The sequence below is a fragment of the Carcharhinus amblyrhynchos genome, chromosome 21 (genome assembly GCF_965287045.1).
Source record: "Carcharhinus amblyrhynchos chromosome 21, sCarAmb.v2.hapA, whole genome shotgun sequence".
Classification (NCBI taxonomy): domain Eukaryota; kingdom Metazoa; phylum Chordata; class Chondrichthyes; order Carcharhiniformes; family Carcharhinidae; genus Carcharhinus; species Carcharhinus amblyrhynchos.
The window spans coordinates 10872759-10892083 of record NC_137344.1 but is presented as its reverse complement, the minus strand read 5'-3'; the positions used below and the strand labels follow the sequence as shown (position 1 = coordinate 10892083).

The following is a 19325-nucleotide window of genomic DNA, read 5'->3' as shown; positions in this document are numbered from 1 at the left end:
GCGACCCAAGCCAGGAATCGAATCTGGGTCCCTGGTGCTGTGAGGCAGCAATGCTAACCACTATACCACTGTGCTGCCCATGTTGTATTCAAGACAGAGATCAGTAGGACACTGAGAGAATTAAAGAATATGGGGATAGTTCAGGAAACGGAGCTGAGATGGAGGATTTGTCTTGATCAGCAATGAATGGCAGAGCAGCCTCAAAAGCTCCAGATAGTCTGCTCCTCTTACACAATGTTCTTACATAAGCTTGCGCATGCTGTACTGAATTTCACTTGTTGTTTTACATACCTGTGCTAATTTGAGGCTTTTGTTTTGTCCAGGCTGAACACCGAACAATGGCAGGTTTTATTTTAGCTGTCATTGTTAATAGCTATAATACAGGGCAGGTAAGCTGCATTTAATACTTCTATCTGCTACATGTGACATTTTATGTATTGATTAAATATAAATCACAGTGGTCGTTAACCAATGCCAAAATTAGCCAAGTGTTTTTCTTTTCAATTGGTGATCTACTTTTGCTACCTTAGTTATTACAATTATTTTGGGGAAAAAGATTTCTTCCACTTTTTTATCTTCCCCTCTGTCAAATTATGTAATTTTTTTTAGAAGGAACGAAATATGGAATTCTTAACAGCTTCTCACTAACCTGTCAAAAAATCCCTCAAATAAAATTCATCGCAAGCACATTAAAAACATCATTTTACTCCTACCTTTAACTGCTATATCTTCTTTCACCCTTTCCATAGCATGATGGCATCCTGTCTATTAATATTTTGACCTTTGATTGCAATCCTCTTTATCCCCACTTCATACATATCCTGTCCTCTGTATGCATCAAGGTAGAATTTGTACTAAATGTGTCTCATAGTATCTACCATTTCATGGATCCACTAAATCTATAGTTGAGCCACTCCTAGAAACTATCGCATGCTTCTTCCTTCAATTTCAAAATTTGTCCTTGATTTATCCATCTATTGGATTTTTATCAGTCTTCTCCCAGGAACTATCATTGAGTGACTTTATTACTAACGTGCAAGCAGGAATACTTCATCCACATGTGCAAGCTGCCATAGTTTGGAACAAATAGCCAGAGCACAGCCTGAAGAATCTGGTTCCCAGTTCCTCTTCACCTCCCAGAGCTTTTCATAGAAATCATAGAAACTCTACAGCTTCCTCCAGAAGGAGGACATTTGTCCCATTGAGGCTGCATCGACACTAATCCCTCTAACCTATGCATCCCAGGATACTTGGTAATTTAGCATGGCCAATCAACGTAACCCTTCTGGGCCTGTGTTGAATGAAGCCGGTATCAGTCATTTTGCCCAGATAGTTTGTCAGTTATCTTTCATTTCGATAGTGATTCCTGAGCTTCTGTTTTAATGACTTTGGAAAATTAACATTGAAATATAATGGTAGATGAATAAGAAAAATGTGCATTTTTACTTGATGTGAAGTTTATTTATTAGTGTCACAAGTTGGCTTACAGTAACACTGCAATGAAGTTACTGTGAAAATCCCCTAGTTGCCACACTCTGGCGCCAGTTTGGGTACACTGAGGGAGAATTTAGCACGGCCAGTACATCTAACCAGCTTTTCTTTAGACTGTGGGAGGAAACCAGAGGAAACTCTCACACGGACACAGAGTGGTGGGGGGGAACCGGAGGAAACCCACACCGACAGTGACCCAAGCCAGGAATCAAACCCAGGTCCCTGGCACTTTGAGGCAGCAGTGCTAAGCACTGTGACACCATGCCAGTGTTTCAAGTAATTTAATATCTTCAGAAGTCAACTGGCACAGAGTTATATTGACAGCACAAAACTTGGGGATCAGCTCTTGGTTTGCTATGTCTCAGCAGTCCTATCAATACATTATTTAGTTTTATTGGTCTTTAGCCATAAGTTTGAGATTTCTAAATGAAAAGCTCCTATGTGAACAAAGTTCATGTGACCATTATCAAAGAGCATGCAATGTTTTAGGGATAATCATTTCAGTGTATTTTTTCCATTTTCTGCTGTAGGAAGCCTGTTTACAGGGAAATCTGATAGCAATCTGCTTGGAGCAGCTAAATGACCCCCATCCTTTACTACGACAGTGGGTGGCTATTTGCTTGGGGCGCATCTGGCAGAACTTCGATGCTGCTCGCTGGTGTGGTGTAAGAGACATCGCGCATGAGAAATTGTACAGTCTTCTCTCTGATCCTATACCTGAGGTAAACTGCCCTAGACCTGTCGCTTCTTGACCTGTTGGATTCATAATAAAAAGAGAAATTGGAACAAGTGGGACACTTGTGCCCAGATCCTTATAACTTGTACTGTTTTTGGTTACATCTTGTTGCCAGCCCTTATAATAATTTATTTCATTGTATCCAAATTTGGGGTAAGTGTGGCAAATCATTTAGACCATAGGAGCAGAATTAGGCCATTCAGCCCATCGAGTCTGCTCCACCATTCAATCATGGCTGATATGATTCTCATCCCCATTCTCCTGCCTTCTCCCCGAAACCCTTAATCTCCCTTATTGATCAAGAACCTACCTATCTCTGTCCTAAAGATACTCACAGACCTGGCCTCCATTGTCCTCTGTGGCAATGAGTTCCACAGATTCACCCTCTGGCTGAAGAAATTCCTTCTCATCCCAATTTTCAACCCAATTGGCGTGTTGTTAGATGTGCATATGGTTCCACTTTGTTCTACACCAAAATTTGAAGAGACAGTTGCATGGTTGGGACCACTTGGCAGCGAATACAACTCGGCAGTTATTTATTACTTATTTGCTCAGAAAGATAACCTTTGCTGAATTTTTAATTTCTTTTCTCTTGTGTGACTGCATTCACAGTGAGCCTGACATGAATCAATTCATGTTTATCCTGATAACCTTTGTACCTATGACTGCGATTTTTCAGCGTGCAGCGTGCTGACAGTTGTGAAATGAAGCCTTTGTGTAGCTGATAACACGTAACTATTTAACTGTTATCAAATCTGTTACCTGCCGCAGTCAAACGAGATGCAAGCCTTTTCTTTTGCCTGCATCATATTAGACCCAAAGTGGGAAGTCAGTACCTGTGAAATATCACGTCCTTCAGTGCATTGTGTGTTCTGTAGCAACAGAAGCAGCTGCTGCTGATTCACGGCATAACATAATCCCAGGGGAAATCCCCCAAGGATGCGCCGAATAAAAATTTACTGTCTTTTGACAGTTTAACAACTGGGCTTTTCATTAAGACACTAATGTATTCTGCAATTTCTGCCCCAAAACTGTGTCATGGTGAATCAGTGACGTCAGCCAATGCTTTCTTCTGTAATAAAATTAAATGAGGGACTAAGGCACCAGATGTTTGATATGTCACCAATTTTCTGAGGCAGAATAATGCATTTTGAAGCTTTTCTTCCCCCTGTCTCGGCTATTCATTCATGATGGGCCACAGTTTCCACAGGTGGCAGATATCCTTTATTGTTATTTGTGAATGTTTTGAATATTGTCAGGATGTTTCATCTCTTGGTGGGATCACAGCCAATACAATCCCATGCACACAAGTTAACTGTCCGGAAAGGGTCATTGAAAGATCATAAATAATAAGGTTTCTTTGGTCCTTGGGGATACTGAAGTGAATCGTAAATTCCAATGGTGGTAAGAAGGAATTAACTTATGTTTACGTGGTAACTTTTGTGATCTTCAGGGCTTCAGAGCTAACAAAGTACTTTTAAAGTGTATTTACTGTTGTAGAGCGTCACAACAGCTAACTGTGCATGGCAAGATCCCATAAGCAGCAATAAAGCAAGTGACTAGTTGAACACAAATATCCTTCCAGAGGACAGAGGGTTTGGCATAAAGGAGGAACGAAAGTAAACCTTTATCAGTTGGCATGCAGGTGGTGAGGAAAACTAATGACATGCTGGCCTTCATAGCAAGAGGATTTGACTATAGGAATAAAGATGTCTTACTGCAGTTATACAGGGTCTTGATGAGGCCAGGCCTTGAGTATTGTGTGCAGTTTTGGTCACCTAGCCTGAGGAAGGACATTCTTGCTATTGAGGGAGTCCAGTGAATGTTCACCAAACTGATTCCTGGAATGGCAGGACTGACGTAGGAAAAGAGACTGGATCGACTGGGCTTGTACTCGCTGGAATTTAGAAGAATGAGAGGGGATCTCATAGAAACATATAAAACCTGACAGGACTGGACAAGCTAAATGCGGGAAGAATGTTCCCGATGTTGAGGAAGTCCAGAACTAGGGGACACAGGCTTAAGAATAAAGAGTAAGCCATTCAAGACTGAGATGAGGAAGAACTTCTTCACTCAGGGAGTTGTGAACCTGTGGAATTCTCTACCACAGAAAGTTGTTGAGGCGAGTTCATTAGATATGATTAAGTGGGAGCTGGATGTGGCTCTGTGACTAAAGGGATCAAGGGGTATGGAAGGAAAATGGGAATAGATACTGAAAGTGCATGATCATGTGGAATGGTGGTGCAGGCTCAGAGGGCCAAATGGCCTAGTTCTGCACCGAATTTCTACGTTTCTGTGATTTGCGTTGATGTTGGTTGAGGGGTGAATGTTGGTTAGGATACTGGCAGAACTTGCAGGTTCCTCTTTGCTATAGGATATTTTACAGGGCTGAGGTCCAGTTTCTTACCAAAAGATGACACCCACGGCAATGTAACGTGCCTTCCATACAGCGTTGGAAATGTCAGCATAAATCTGACTCACGGGTTAAGTTGCTGTTGATGAACCAATGCTCACACTTTTATTCTATAAATATATATTTTTTCACCAGAAAAAAGGCTGAAATTATTTTATTTTTGAAAACTATATATAAGAACATAAGAACATAAGAAATAGGAGCAGGAGTAGGCCATCTAGCCCTTCGAGCCTGCCCCGCCATTCAGTAAGATCATGGCTGACCTGTCGTGGCTCAGTTCCACATTCCCGCCCTCTCCCCATAACCCTTAATCCCCTTTCTTATCAAAAACCCATCAACCCGCGTCTTAAAAATATTTAGCGAGGTAGCCTCCACCACTTCAACGGGCAGAGAATTCCAGAGATTCACCACCCTTTGAGCGAAGAAGTTCCTCCTCAACTCTGTTCTAAACCGCCCCCCCTTTATCTTGAGGCTGTGCCCCCTATATATACTCGAGTAATAGTCACTGTCTTTGTAAAAATCAACTCCCAAATTTTAGACAAAAATATTTAAACTCTTTGAACTTGCCACCTGTTTGCCATGAAATCAAACTCTGTCCAGTATAAGGCTACTCACTGATAGAATAGCACACCACTGAAAAGTTAAAGTTTATTTATTAGTCACAACTAGGCTTGCATCAAAACTGCAATGAAGTTACTGTGAAATTCCCCTAGTCGCTACACTCCGATGCCTGTTTGGGTACAATGAGGGGAATTTAGCATGGCCAATGTATCTAACCAGCAAGTCTTTGGACTGTGAGGGGAAACTGGACCACCTGGAGGAAGCCCACACAGACAGAGAGAATGTGCAGTCTTGGTCCCTGGAGCTGTGAGGCAGCAGTGCTAATCAAAGTGCCATTGTACTATCCTAAATGGGGCTGTTCAGCTCCTCGTGTCTGCGCATATGATACTGTTATGATCCCAGTTGATGATATTACTCAATGGGAAGGTCCCTGAATGGGATGCTGGCTAAAAAGACTGCAACTTTTACTTTTTGGGAGGAAAAAGTGGATGAGCAAGTCACAGGACAACCCGTTAGCTTTTAACAACAAAAACAATATGAATAGTTTGACTAGAATGCAATGTTCCTTCACTCCCGGTTGGCAATCAGTGACGAGTGGTGTGCCACAGAGATCGGTGCTGGGCCTCAACTATTTACCATATCCATAGACGATCTGGAGGAGGGGACCAAGTGTAGGGTAGCAAAGTTTTCAGATGACACAAACATGAGTGGGAAAGCAAATTGCGTGGAGGACACAAAGTCTGCAGAGAGATTTAGATAGGCTAAGTGAGTGGGCAAGGATCTGGCAGATGGAGTATAACATTGGTAAGTGTGAGGTTATCACTTTGGAAGGAATAATAGTAAAATGGATTATTATTTAAACAGTGAAAAATTACAACATGCTACTGTGCAGAGGGACCTGGGGGTCCTTGTGCATGAATCACAAAAGCTCAGTTTGCAGGTGCAGCAGGTGATCAAGAAGGCAAATGGAATGTTGGCATTTATCGCGAGGGGAATGGAGTATAAAAGCAGGGAGGTTGAGTTGCAACTGTACAAGGTACTGGTGAGGCCGTTCCTAGAGTACTGTGTACAATTTTGGTCCCCTTATTTAAGAAAGGATATATTAGCTTTGGAGGGGGTGCAGAGAAGGTTCACCAGGTTGATTCCAGAGATGAGGGGTTAGCTTATGAGGAGAAATTGAATAGACTGGGCCTCATTGGAGTTTAGAAGGTTGAGGGGAGATCTTATGGAGACGTATAAGATAATGAAGGGGCTAGACAGGGTAGAAGCAACAAGGTTATTTCCACTTACAATGGAAACAAGAACTAGGGGGCATAGCCTCAAATTACAGGGGAGTCAATTTAGAACAGCGTTGAGGAGGATCTTTGGAATTCTCTGCCCAATGAAGCAGTAGAGGCTACCTCATTAAATGTGTTTAAGTCACAGATAGATTCTTAACCAATAAGAGAATTAAGGGTTATGGGGAACGGGCAGGTAAGTGGAGCTAAGATCAGCCATGATCTTACTGAATGGCGGAGCAGGCTTGAAGGGCTAGATGGCCTAATCCTGCTCCTATTTCCGATGTTCTTATGTTTTTCTCAAATGTGCACAGATTTTAAGGAGGCAGAAATATATCCAAAATATATCTTATGCTATAATATTCTCAGTAAATGCACAGTCCCTGCAACCCAGAAGACTAACTGTGGTCAGAAAACACACCACTCGAAAAGCAAGTGGTAATGTCACCCAATCGGAATTCTGTGGAATTCTCCACAAGTTACACCACCATCCCCCACCAGTTGGTTGTCAGACGAGGGTTTCCCGCACAAGCCACACACTGCCCTGACTTGGAAGTATATTGCCGTCCTTCATTGTCACTGAACAGAAGTCCTAAAATCCCCTTTGTAATAGCATGTGGGTATTCCCATAAGACAAGGACTGCAGTCGTTCAAGAAGACAGCTCACCACCACCTTCTCAAGGGAAATTAGGAATGGACAATAAATGCTGGCCTAGTCAGTGAAAAAAGAATTGTCCTGTGAATAATAATGTATATTACAGAATTATGTTCTGTTATTAAAGTTTTATATAAACATGGATTTAAAAGCTGATTAGCTTTTGTTTTATTGATTCTTCTGTGTGTTGATGGATTTAAATGTTCCCTGCCTTTGATGTTTAAATTCTGGAATATGTAGATGTTTTGGGTACAGCAATGTTAAACAGTTAGAAATTGCTCAGGTCACTAGCAAAACAAAAAATACTTTTTTATAAACCGTTTTATTGGCAAATTTGATATAAAAAAGTTGATTCTAAAATTGCAAGTTTTTTCCTTCTAAGAATGTTAAATAAACTTTTTTAACTGCAGGTGCGCTGCTCTGCTGTCTTTGCCTTGGGCACATTCGTTGGTAACTCAGCAGAGAGAACGGACCATTCCACAACTATTGATCACAATGTAGCAATGATGCTAGCCCAGCTAATAAATGATGGAAGTCCTGTTGTTAGGAAGGTGGGTGTCCATTACCTTTGATTTTGTCTATCATCATTGTGTTACTGGATAAAATAATGTTCTACTAAAAATCACTCCCTTTGCCTTTTTAAGTTTGAGACCAAGGAGGATTGCTTCAGAATCTTGAGGTATTTTGATTTATTGTTGCAGGTACACTTAAGAGCCTCCCACTGGCACCACCCTATGCGCAAACTCTACAGTTGTTCAATTTTTCAGGAGTTTGTTTTTCATTCGTGGGACATGGATGTTGCTGGTTGGCCAGCATTTATTGTAAGATGTCTCACAACACCAGGTTGAAGTCCAACATATTTATTTGGTCGCATGAGCTTTCGGAGTCTTGCTCCTTCTTCAGGTGAGTCATCTGAAGAAGAAGCAAGACTCTGAAAGCTCGTGCTACCAAATCAACCTGTCGGACTTTAACCTGGTGATGTTAGACTTCTGCCTGTAGTTACCCCAGTCCAACACCGGCATCTCTACATCACAGCATTTATTGCCCATCCCCAGTTGCCCGAGGACAGTTGAGAGGCAACCACATTGCTGTGACTCTGGAGCATGTAGGCCAGACCAGCTGACGATGGCAGATGCCCTTCTCTAAAGGGCATTAGTGAACCAGATGAGTTTTTCCGACAACCAACAATAGTTTCATGGTCATCAGTAGAATCTTAATTACAGATTTTTTAAAAACTCAAATTCCACCATCTACCATGGTGGGATTCGGACCCGGGTCCCCAGAACATCAACTGAGTTTCTGGATTAATAGTCCAGCGATAATACCACTAGGCCATCACCTCCCTTGGTGTGTTGAGAATAGAAGCAGCTTAAGCTTATTTAACAAAGCTAAGATGATTACCAGGCTTTTTTTTATTAATTCATGGGACATTGCTGGCTGGCCGGCCAGCATTTATTGCCCATCCCTAGTTGCCCTTGGAGTTAAACACATTACAGTGGCTCTGGAGTCACAAGTACTGGGTAAGAATGGCAGATTTCCTTCCCTGAAGAACCTTAGTGAACCTGATGGGTTTTAATCTGCTTTTGGGTGAGTGGGCTAATCAATGGCAGATGCCATATAATTTGAATAAGTGTGAGGTTATTCACTTTGGAAGCAAAAACAAGAAGGCAGATTACTACCTGAATGGCTGTAAATTGGGAGAGCGGAGTGTGCTGCGGGACCTGGGTGGCCTTGTGCACCAGTCACTGAAGGTAAGCATGTAGGTGCAGCAGGCGGTAAAGAAGGCAAATGGTATGTTGGCCTTCATTGCAAGAGGTTTCAAGTATAGGAGCAGCGATGTGTTGTTGCAATTATACAGGGCCTTGGTGAGGCCACAGCTAGAGTATTGTCTGCAGTTTTAGTCTCCTTTTCTGAGGAAAGATGTTTTTGCTCTTGAAAGAATGCAGTAAGGTTGATTCCTGGGATGGTGGGACTAATGTATGAGGAGAGATTGACTAGGTTAGGATTGTTTTCATTGGAGTTCAGACAAATGAGGAGGATCTCATAGAGACTTATAAAATTCTAACAAGTCTAGACAGGTTAGATGCAGGGAGGATGTTCCTGATGATGGAGAGTCCAGAACCAGGGGGTCACAGTCTGAGGATTTGGGGTAGACCATTTAGGACGGAGGTGAGGAGACATTTCTTTACCTAAAGAGTGGTGAGCCTGTGGAATCCATTATCAGAAGAAGTACTTGATGCCAAAACATTGAATGCATTCAAGAGGCAGCTGGAGATGGCACTTGGGGCAAATGGGATCAAAGGTTATGGGGAAAAAGCAGGATCAGGCTATTGAGTTGGATGATCAGCCATGATTTTAATGGCAGAGCAGGCTTTAAGGGCCAAATGGCCTCCTCCTTCTCCTATCTTCTATGTTTCTATGGAAGTGTCTGAGGCAGAATGGAATCCTGTGTGTTGTGCAGTAACTGGAACTGCAGCATATACTGAACACACTGGTCTATAAATTGCTGGAAAAGCAATGGCAAATTCGTGGCACCTACAATTGTTAGTGCATCGATGCACCACATATTGCTGGAAATTGGTTTTGACAAATCCATAAAATTAGTATCACAGTGCATGTTGGATCCATAAGATCTTTGATAAATTTGCTGCATTGATAAAAGATAATCACGCTATAGCAATTTGAGGCCAGTAATTGGCATCATAAGTATTCTTTTAATGAACTGATTAATTTTCCTAACATGATACTTGACCTTGAAGGCCCAGAAAGGGAGGAGTAAAATTGGAATACATTTCTGTAGGTAGCAAATTGTTCCTAAAAGCGTTATTAATTGTGATCTTTTTCTTTCTTTTCCTTTGTTTTTATTTCTCTCTCAAGCCACTCCCCCCCCCCCCACCTTATTTCACCTCCTTTGCTCGCTCTGTTTCTTTGTCTATCCTTAAATTTCATTGGAGGGGAGATAGATCACAGGTTCCCAACATTCACAAGGTTTCAGATAGCCCGTTGATGTTGCTGCACTGTGATCAATTCACATCTCCAGCAAATTGTGGTGCAAAAATAATGTGATCTGTAGAATGAGGTAAAAATCCAATTGGTGGCATTCGCTGCAATACACCCTCCAACAGTTTATGGTCAGTGGGTTAAATTGCCCAGGTTTACCTATAGAAGCTGCCCTTTTCATTGAAAAAGGGAAGGGAGGAACAGAAGTAGTGAAAGATGTTATACGGTTGAGTGGTTTGGCTTTTTAAGATCAGGATTATGGAATCTGTACTCAATGTACACATTGCAGTTTGGACTTTCACATAAAATCCATTGACTGATTAGAAAACTGGTGGTAGAATTGTTAGTGCACGTTTTAAACAAATTCACAAGATGGTAATGAAATGATATACAATTCATTTGATGAGTGAGGTGAAGTCATTGTAACTCAGGTTTGTATAGCAGCGTATTATCAAGATCAGTATATTATCAACAATAAAAATTGAAATGCTGGATAAATTCAGCAGTTGTGGCAGCATCTTTGGAGAGAGAAATGAAGTTACGTTTCCAGTTCACTGCCTCTCCACAGGCGCTGCCTGACCTGAATTCATCCAGCATTTTCTGTTTCGATTTCAGATTTCCAGCATCCACTTTTATTTCAGCATATTACCAATCTGGCAAAAATAGTGAAATGCAGCGTTTCATTGCTACGCGACGTGTACAGTTAATGGCAAAGTAAAGCAAATGTTTTCGAAAAACTTTTTTTAAAATTTAATCACTGGCCTTTGAGAAGCACAGAAGTTTTGTGACAAATACGTGGTTGAAGCATTTTTAGCTTAAGGATTGCATTTCCTATAAATTGTCACCTGAAACCAGATCGAGATTAATATGTCTATCTTGTAGAGTCACTTTGAGATTTTCTGGTGGGGAAGGAGTTGGTAGTGAAGAGATAAATTTGTCTTTATTGGAAGAAGGTAAATGAGCCAGTTGATTTTGGGCAATAGAGATCAGAAAATGCCAGGTTTGGTTCCAAATCCTATTGAGTTAACTGATCTGAGCCAAGGTATTGGTAGAGGTTTTGTTGTTTTCCCTCTACTATTGAAGAAGGGAATTCTGCCAGACTCCCCATCCTGATGGATTTGTCAAGACCCCAAACTTGGAAAGTACATGCATGGTTGTTGTGTTATTTCCAAAAACACCTTCCCCAGCCATAACCTATTGGCTCTTAACTGTTATTACTAACCTCGGCTAGCAGAATGGTGAACCAGAAGGCCAATAGTGTATGTAGTATTGTTTTCCAATGTGAATCAATGTCTTCAGCGGAAATGGAAAAAATCGTTCTGATCTCTGGAAAACATACTGTACAGCACTGACTAAATGATATTTCAAAAGAACGAATGCCAATATATTGATTTGAAATACGATAAGAACCTTTCCATCCTAGAAAAACCACAGGGGATCCGCTAATTTTAAGATAAAAGCAGATGGCTATTTTAAAGATGTTCTGAACTGAGAGACCTTCCATTCACTCCTGGCTGCAATATAAAGTAAATTAGTATCTGTTACTTTACTATGCCATGTTCTCCTCTTGCCTTGTGCTTTTAATTGAAAGTTTTCCTGTTAATTTCAACTGGGAAAAAAAAACACATGAACAGCAATTGTTCATCAATATGTGGGCAGCAGGAGAACATTCAATTACATAACTTAGTTTTGCAAAGGTTAATAAAAGGGTGCAAAAATAGAATTTGATTGCATCATTCAAATGAGCTTTTAATCTGTTCTCGTTCTGACATTATCCAGTATTTTATTTCCACTTTAGAGAAGGTGTGTGTTTTTATATATTTGTTTTTGAGATTTAATTTTGTGGAGCACACTGCTTTATTTCACTTGCATGCTGTGGTGTATCATATGATGGCAGATTTTGTCTAGTGACGATTATGTCCTTGATGCTTAATGATGTTAACGGAAGGATGGAAATGATTTGTAATCTTTTGGTTTCCTGGATCTCCAATATTTGTAATGCATTCTCATTTGGGTTTATGTCACTTGGTGACTTTCTTTTTCTCAGTTGTAACTGTCACTTATTTTTGGTCAGTGACATAAATCCACATTAGATTATTGAAATTATTCCAAGGTTAATCTTATTCAACTGACAGATTTATTTTTTAATTGGCAGGAATTGGTTGTGGCGTTCAGTCATCTTGTCATTCAGTACGAAAGTAATTTCTGCACTGTGGCATTGCAGTTCATGGAAGAAGAGAAGAACTACCCACTTCCCTCTCCCTCTCCTGCTAGTGTGATAGGTATACTTATTCAGTTAACGCTTCTCTGATTTTAAAGTCAAAATAATCTACAAGTTATTTCCAAGAATATATGCATCACTGAAATGAAATGTGTGCAGCTTACCAAAAAAGTTTTTATTTCATTGAGTGGTTCTTTTTAAATTCGCCTTTTGAATTGTTGGCGAGGGGCTGGCATTTATTGGTCGTCCCTGGTACAGTTGAATGACTTGCAGGACCATATCAGAAGGCAATTAAGAGTCATCAGTGTAGGGCTGGACCAGGTAACACTAGACTGGGAGAGGGTGGCCAGTTTCTTTTTACAATAATCATTCTGTTTCATGACCTTGTTACTGCTAAGTGCCTAGATTTCACACTCAAGTCCTTGAGTGCCACAATCCTATATTCACAGTGATTGCCATTGAAAGGGATTTCTCTCTCCATGTTTACCCTTCTTGAGCCAATTGTCTTAAAAAGTTAAATTAGCAAATTACTGCAGCAGAAATTGTTCAGACAGTTGAGCAATGCCATTGAACCCATCTTAACTAACCCATCCAGGACAGCTCTGTACTTTCCCATCACAATACCCAAGTGCTTCAGCAATGAAACACGTGGGTCTGGAATCCTGGTCTAACCAATGGAATAGGAAGAACAGTCTCAAGCTAATAAAAGGTTCATTTACAGTCAAGCCAAGAATCCCTTAACAGAGCAATTGGGGCATACAATGAATTTGCTACAAAATCTGAACAATATTCATTGATTAGTTCAGGTGCATTGGCCATGCTAAATTCTCTGTGTACATGAACAGGAACCAGAGTGTGGTGATTAGGGTTTTTTCACAGTAACTTCATTGCAGTGTTAATGTAAGCCTACGTGTGACAATAATAACTGGAGATTTCCTGTACTCTCTGGTCTATGTGTTGCTCTTGCAGCCTTTAGATCAAGACGATTCCATGCACACTCCTCCAGCTTTCCCTTTCTGTTTTTGCTTTGGCCACAGAGCTTTCAGTTATTTCAGCCACCATCTATACCACAACATTTAGAATGCTCTCCCTAAATACCTTGGCCCTCTTATCTTTCTTTCTCCCCACTTCAAAAATCTTCTCAAAACTGACATCAGTGGTAATCCCTTGCATCTTTCTCATAGTTGCCCAATCTCGTGTTTCTTCTTGCCTCCAGAAGTCACTTTGCAGGTTTAATTTTCCTCTATCTGAATCACTTTACATGATTAGCACCGAAGACTACACATCAAAACCTGTAGTGTTTCTCATGTATTTCTTTCTGATAGGCATGAGGAACATTTTCAGTTCTAGATATCAAGCACTCCAGTTGCCATAAGACAAAGGAGCAGAATTAGGCTACTCAGCCCATCGAGTCTGCTCTGCCATTCAATCATGGCTGATTTTTTTTTTCTCATCCTCATTCTCCTGCCTTTTCCCTTATTAATCAAGAACCTATCTATCTCTGTCTTAAAGATACTCAATGATTTGGCCTCCACAGCCTTCTGCGGCAAAGAGTTCCACAGATTGACCACTCTCTGGCTAAAGAAATTCCTCCTCATTTCTGTTTTAACAGATCATCCCTTTAACCTGAGGTTATGCCCTCTAGTTCTAGTTTTTTCTACTAGTGGAAACATCCTCTCCATGTCCACTATCCAGGCCTCGCAGTATCCTGTAAGTTTCAATAGGATCCCCCCCCTCATCCTTCTGAACTCCAGCGAGTACAGACCCTGAGTCCTCAATCGCTCTTCATATGACAAGCTCCCCAGAACTCCCAGCCCCCTGACCTCTGGCAGAGAAACCTGGAAGAATTGTTGCCTTCTTTGCACTTCGCTTTAATTGATCAGGACTAAATCCACATAACCAACTCTGGTATATGTGCAAGCTCCCATCCTGTTGCATCTTCCCATCTGGAACAGGATACCAAATGGAACATCAAAACTGAATTGTATTAATATGGAAACATAGGAGCAGGAGGAGGCCATTTGGCCCTTCGAGTCTGCTTTTTCATTCATTACAATCATGGCTGATTGTCCAACTCAGTAGCCTAATCCTGCTTTTTCCCCATAACCTTCGATCCCATTTGCCCCAAGTACTATTTCCAGATGCCTCTTGAATAATGTTCCATACCACAAAAGTTGTGGAAATTTCAAGGTTAATTCTTAAATTTAGATATAACCATTTCAGAATCAGCAAAATTGACTTTTATAATTGTCTGTCTTCTGAGACGAATAGCAGACTTGAGGTGTTAATATGCCTGCAACAAAATAGAATCAAATTGCTTATTTTTCACCAATACTACAATAAATTTCATCTCTAGGATTAGGAACTCCAGCTGTTATAATAGAGAATAAAAAATGGGCTCACTAAATTGAAATATCTGTCAATCTAGATTCTATAATTATCTTGTATTCTCAAAATATGTACAAGAATTCACTGATCTGTTGCTAACACGTACACTTCTGGGGGTTCGGGTGGGTTTAACAGCAAATTACATTGAAATTTGCATTTTCATCGAGTATACGTTTCCAGTTAAATAATCTTCATTGTTGAGTTTGGCGCACGTTTCACATTCCTTATAGATTGAATTATTAAACTACACAGTCTGGAAATCTTAATCTCTCCATTATACCAAATAGAATTTTTCTTTTTTTGCCACATTTTAATTTAACTGTTCTATAAGAAGGCACTCTACCCTTCTTGAACAGCTGCTGTGTAGTCTAATCACATTTTTGTTTGGAAAAGTTGCAGGTGATGAATGTAATTTTCCAATAACCAGCTGGGGATTAACCCTTTTCAGCTATAGTGATTATATCGCACTTGATAAAGTGTGCTTTTGTGCTCCCGTGCACATGATCCGGATTCCACAAGGGAAAAAAAAACGACAAATCTGTAATCATAATTTTGGGGGTTTTTTGCAGCATTTTTTCCATTTAATTGTTTTCTTAAACAATTTTTTTCTCTTCATTTGGCCCCTAAAATCATTGGCGCTTTGGTTATGATTCTGTTGATATCTATTCAATGCTAACTATTGTGGCACAGTGGCGCAGTGGTTAGCACTGGTGCCTCACAGTGCCAGGGACCCAGGTTCAGTTCAACCCTCAGGTGACTGCGTGGAGTTTGCACATTATCCCCGTGTCAGCATGGGTTTCCTCTGGGTGCTCTGGTTTTCTCCCACAGTCCAAAGATGTGCAGGTTAGGTGGATTGGTCATGCTTAATTCCCCCTTAGTGTCAGGGGGATTAGCAGAGTAAGTAAGGTTTATGGGAATAGGGCCTGGGTGGGATTGTGTTTGGTACAGACTTGATGGGCCGAATGGCCTCTTTCTGTACTGTAGGAAGTCTATGATTCTATTACTGAATCATCATCAGGTGATTCGTGGCATTAGCAGGCAGTCAGCAGGACCATGAAGATGTCCTCCTCAAGCCCCCCCTGCCATCTCCCCAAACAAACTCTCTCTCTCTCACTCTGTCTCTCACATATACACACCACCACAAAGAATTTGTGTATTTCAGATGGGCAATCTAAATTGGACAGGTATAATAACAATGTTTAACCATCACCTCTGTACGCTACTAACATATCTTATTGCACTTCCAGAGCCTGGAAATTTCACTCCGGTCCGTGATGGGCCGGCAACCCCAAGGCTCCGTTCAGTGAGTTCCTATGGGAATATCCGTGCGGCTACTTCGGTGCGGAACTTGAATAAGTCTCTTCAAAATCTAAATCTAAATGAAGAAAGTGAGTATGGCTGGAGCCTGTGATAAATAGATTTTAGTATCAATAATAATTGGCTGGTACTGGCTTCCTAAGCCTACATAATTAATTTACTGTAAATTTTAACTGTGTAGCTTGTAAGTGCGTGTTGTGCTGACTTTCACATAAGAGCTCACCAGAAGCAATACTGAAGAATTACAAAGTACTGTGAATCTGTCCACCCCCCCCCCCCCCCCCCCCCCCCCCAACCACCACCACCTAGACACAGCAATCACCACATCTGGTTTAACATCTGGAAGAGAATAGAAGGATGGATCAATGCCCAAATGCAGTAGTTTATATGGATCATTATCTTGCCTTCCAAAAGGGTTCGGCAAACTAAACTGGCCAGTGCAGATCTAATTTGCACCCACACAGCTTTCATTAAATCGTTGAATGGTTCTTTATTTGATTTGAAACTTGTCAGCAACTTTGGATGCGACTTCATGCATGTTGGAGAGAATCAGACCCATAATAGGTTCAATAGAAACTGACAGCTGAATCATTTGTTCTGTATGCCACTGTAAAGTGGATCAAATATCTGTGTACTTGATTTGTACACAAAAATCAAATCCCATATAAATTGTTTTAGACAGGACTTTCACCAGTAACTCAAACCCTTTACTTTTTTAATGCCGTAAATCCATTTTCTTTGTTAATGGAATTTTTTTATATATGTATTTGAAGTATACACTCGGGTACCTGTTCATTATTTGGAGAATTAATATGACGATTAAACTGCATTCACATTCTATCTGTAACAATGATATAATGGTCATCCATATTACCAGCTGCTTCCTTGCAGTGCTGTTTCACGTGGCCTGTCGGCTCCATCATGACATCCCTGATCACTGCACTCTTAACCTCCTCCCAGCCCCACTTCTTTTTGTGTCTGCCCTTGTGAATAAAAACTCTTCCCCAAATTACTCACAGCAACACTTTCAAATTCCACCTGTTTAGATACTGGCCTTCCATTCACCATATTTCTGTAGTTAGCAGCTTGCTCAATCATGCTTTGATACCCTCATCAAAACCTTTGCTCTCACCCTCGTCATTACCCTGCCTCCAGTCTAGGGTTTGCTGACTTGATGTTTACAGCAGACAGCAGTATTAGTTGTTGATCACCAGTTCACACTGGCCCATATAAAGCAGTATTAGTTCCTCACTTTTCGCTATTCCAGCATCATTCTGGAATGCAAAAGCCTTCAGTGTTCAACTTCTCCCTGCCCCTTTCACCATCACCTCTAACAAGTGTAAGAAACCACAGATTTCTTGATCACTGTGACCATCCTTTGAGCTCCAGCTTCTCTTCCTTCTTCTCTCCCTCCCCTTGCCCATCAGGCCTAACTTCCGCAAAGGTTCTCCCCTGCCCCAGCCTTGCACTCACATCTTTTTCTGCCCCACGTGCCCTCTGCGTTGATTTCATCCACTATTTGATTTTATTCCCATCAAACTGCTGACAGCCCGACTTCCCTTCCTGACCACTGTCTTAGCTGATATTGGAAACAGTTCCGTCTTCATAATTTGCATCCCCTTCTCCTTCAAGCCTGCCATTCTCAGTGCTTTTTAAAAGAAAAACAAGGTTGAAATTGTATTTATTCTCCTATGGGCAGATATCAATTTTCGAACCATCATCGCTGTAACTACAGGTCTAAGATGAATGCATATCAAATCTTTCACATCATTAATTATCCAAATATTAATGAACCAAAAGCCAACATAACGTTTTACTGATGTTTATGCAAGTAATTAAGACTTCAGTGTACAGCCATAAAAATTCTTCATTCGAAAGCAAGTAGATTTTAAACTTTCTGCAGCATAGGAAAAACGGCAAAGAGTTGCAGCATGGTGGTTAGCACTGCTGCCTCTTAGCACAAGGGACTCAAGTTTGCTTCCAGCCTTGGTAACTATGTGGAGTCTGCACGTTCTCCCTGTGTCTGCATGGGTTTCCTCAGGGTGCTTCAGTTCCCTCCCACAGTCTAATGGTGTGGATGTTATTGGATTGGCGTGGCTATGCTAAGTTGCCCCTTAGTGTCCATGGATGCGTAGGTTCGTGAGATTAGTGGGATACATGTGTGGGGTTATGGGAATAGGGCTGGGGAGTAGGTTGCTCTGTTGGAGAGTCACTGCAGACTCAGTGGCCTCCTCCTGCACTGTGGGGGTTCAATGATACACAGTGCAATAGAACTCTGGCCTGCTTGTCAGCTTTCAGACTTACGAAGATGTGTTAGCAGAAGGGAAAGTCAACAAATTACGTTCTTACGGGAACTAAGGAAAAACCTATTCGTTGTGGACAATTCTTAAGATGTTGGCTATCTGACTATGTAACAACTGAAAAGCATGTCCCTTTTAAAATGAAGAGCTGCCACTTTACAATTATCTAATGACAACAGATTCAAATCACTGTTGGATGATGCTGTGGAGAGATGAAATGTGAGGTACATATGGTCCCGATTGATCATGCTAAATTATCCCTTAATGTCTCAAAGATGTGTATGTTAGGGGAATAGCAGGCTAAATCCATGGGGTTACAGGGATAGGTTAGGGAATGTGCGAGTTAGGTGGATTGGTAATACAAAATTTCCCCTTAGCATCAGGGGGACTAGCTCGGATAAATGATGGGGTTATGGGGATAGTGCCTGGATGGGATTGTGGCTGGTGCAGACTTGATAGGCCAAATGGCCTCTTTCAGCACTGTAGGATTCTATGAGTAGCAGGATAAATCTGTGGGGTTAGAGGGGTAAAGCTGGGAAGTGGGCCAGGGTAGGATGCTCTGTCGGAGAGTCAGTGCAGACTCGATAGGCCAATTCTGCTCTGAAGAGATTCTATGAATTTGACTTCGAATTACTCAAAATCCTAAATCTGGTTTGATGTCGAAAATGTATAAGTCTTTTATCGTGAAGGGAAATGAAAAGAGTTGTCCTCTGACATATGGCGTAAAACAATTCAGTTGTCAGCTTCAGTTGAACCTTTCTGATATTGAATCTGGAAGAAGTATGGTTTTAATGTGCAACATTACGATGTGGTATCTGATGTTTTCTGCACTGATGAGCTTGTGTTTGATCAATGCAAAAGTAATACCCAGCTATATGTATGTGTGTGTGTATATATATAAAAAAAGTTAATCAGTGCAGCAATCTTTCCTGATAGTATTTGGTGTGTAAAACTTTCACTGCCTCA

At 41.1% G+C, this 19325-nt stretch overlaps 1 protein-coding gene across 1 annotated transcript in view; it reads left to right on the top strand.

The window, feature by feature from the left end:
* Nucleotides 1-19325, top strand: part of rptor (regulatory associated protein of MTOR, complex 1) — a 443649-nt gene that overhangs the window by 281028 nt on the left and 143296 nt on the right. The window contains exons 15-19 of the mRNA XM_080209484.1: nt 324-389; nt 2022-2213; nt 7544-7684; nt 12289-12415; nt 15990-16130. Coding sequence (XP_080065610.1) covers nt 324-389; nt 2022-2213; nt 7544-7684; nt 12289-12415; nt 15990-16130 — 667 coding nt within the window. The remainder of the gene's footprint in view (nt 1-323; nt 390-2021; nt 2214-7543; nt 7685-12288; nt 12416-15989; nt 16131-19325) is intronic.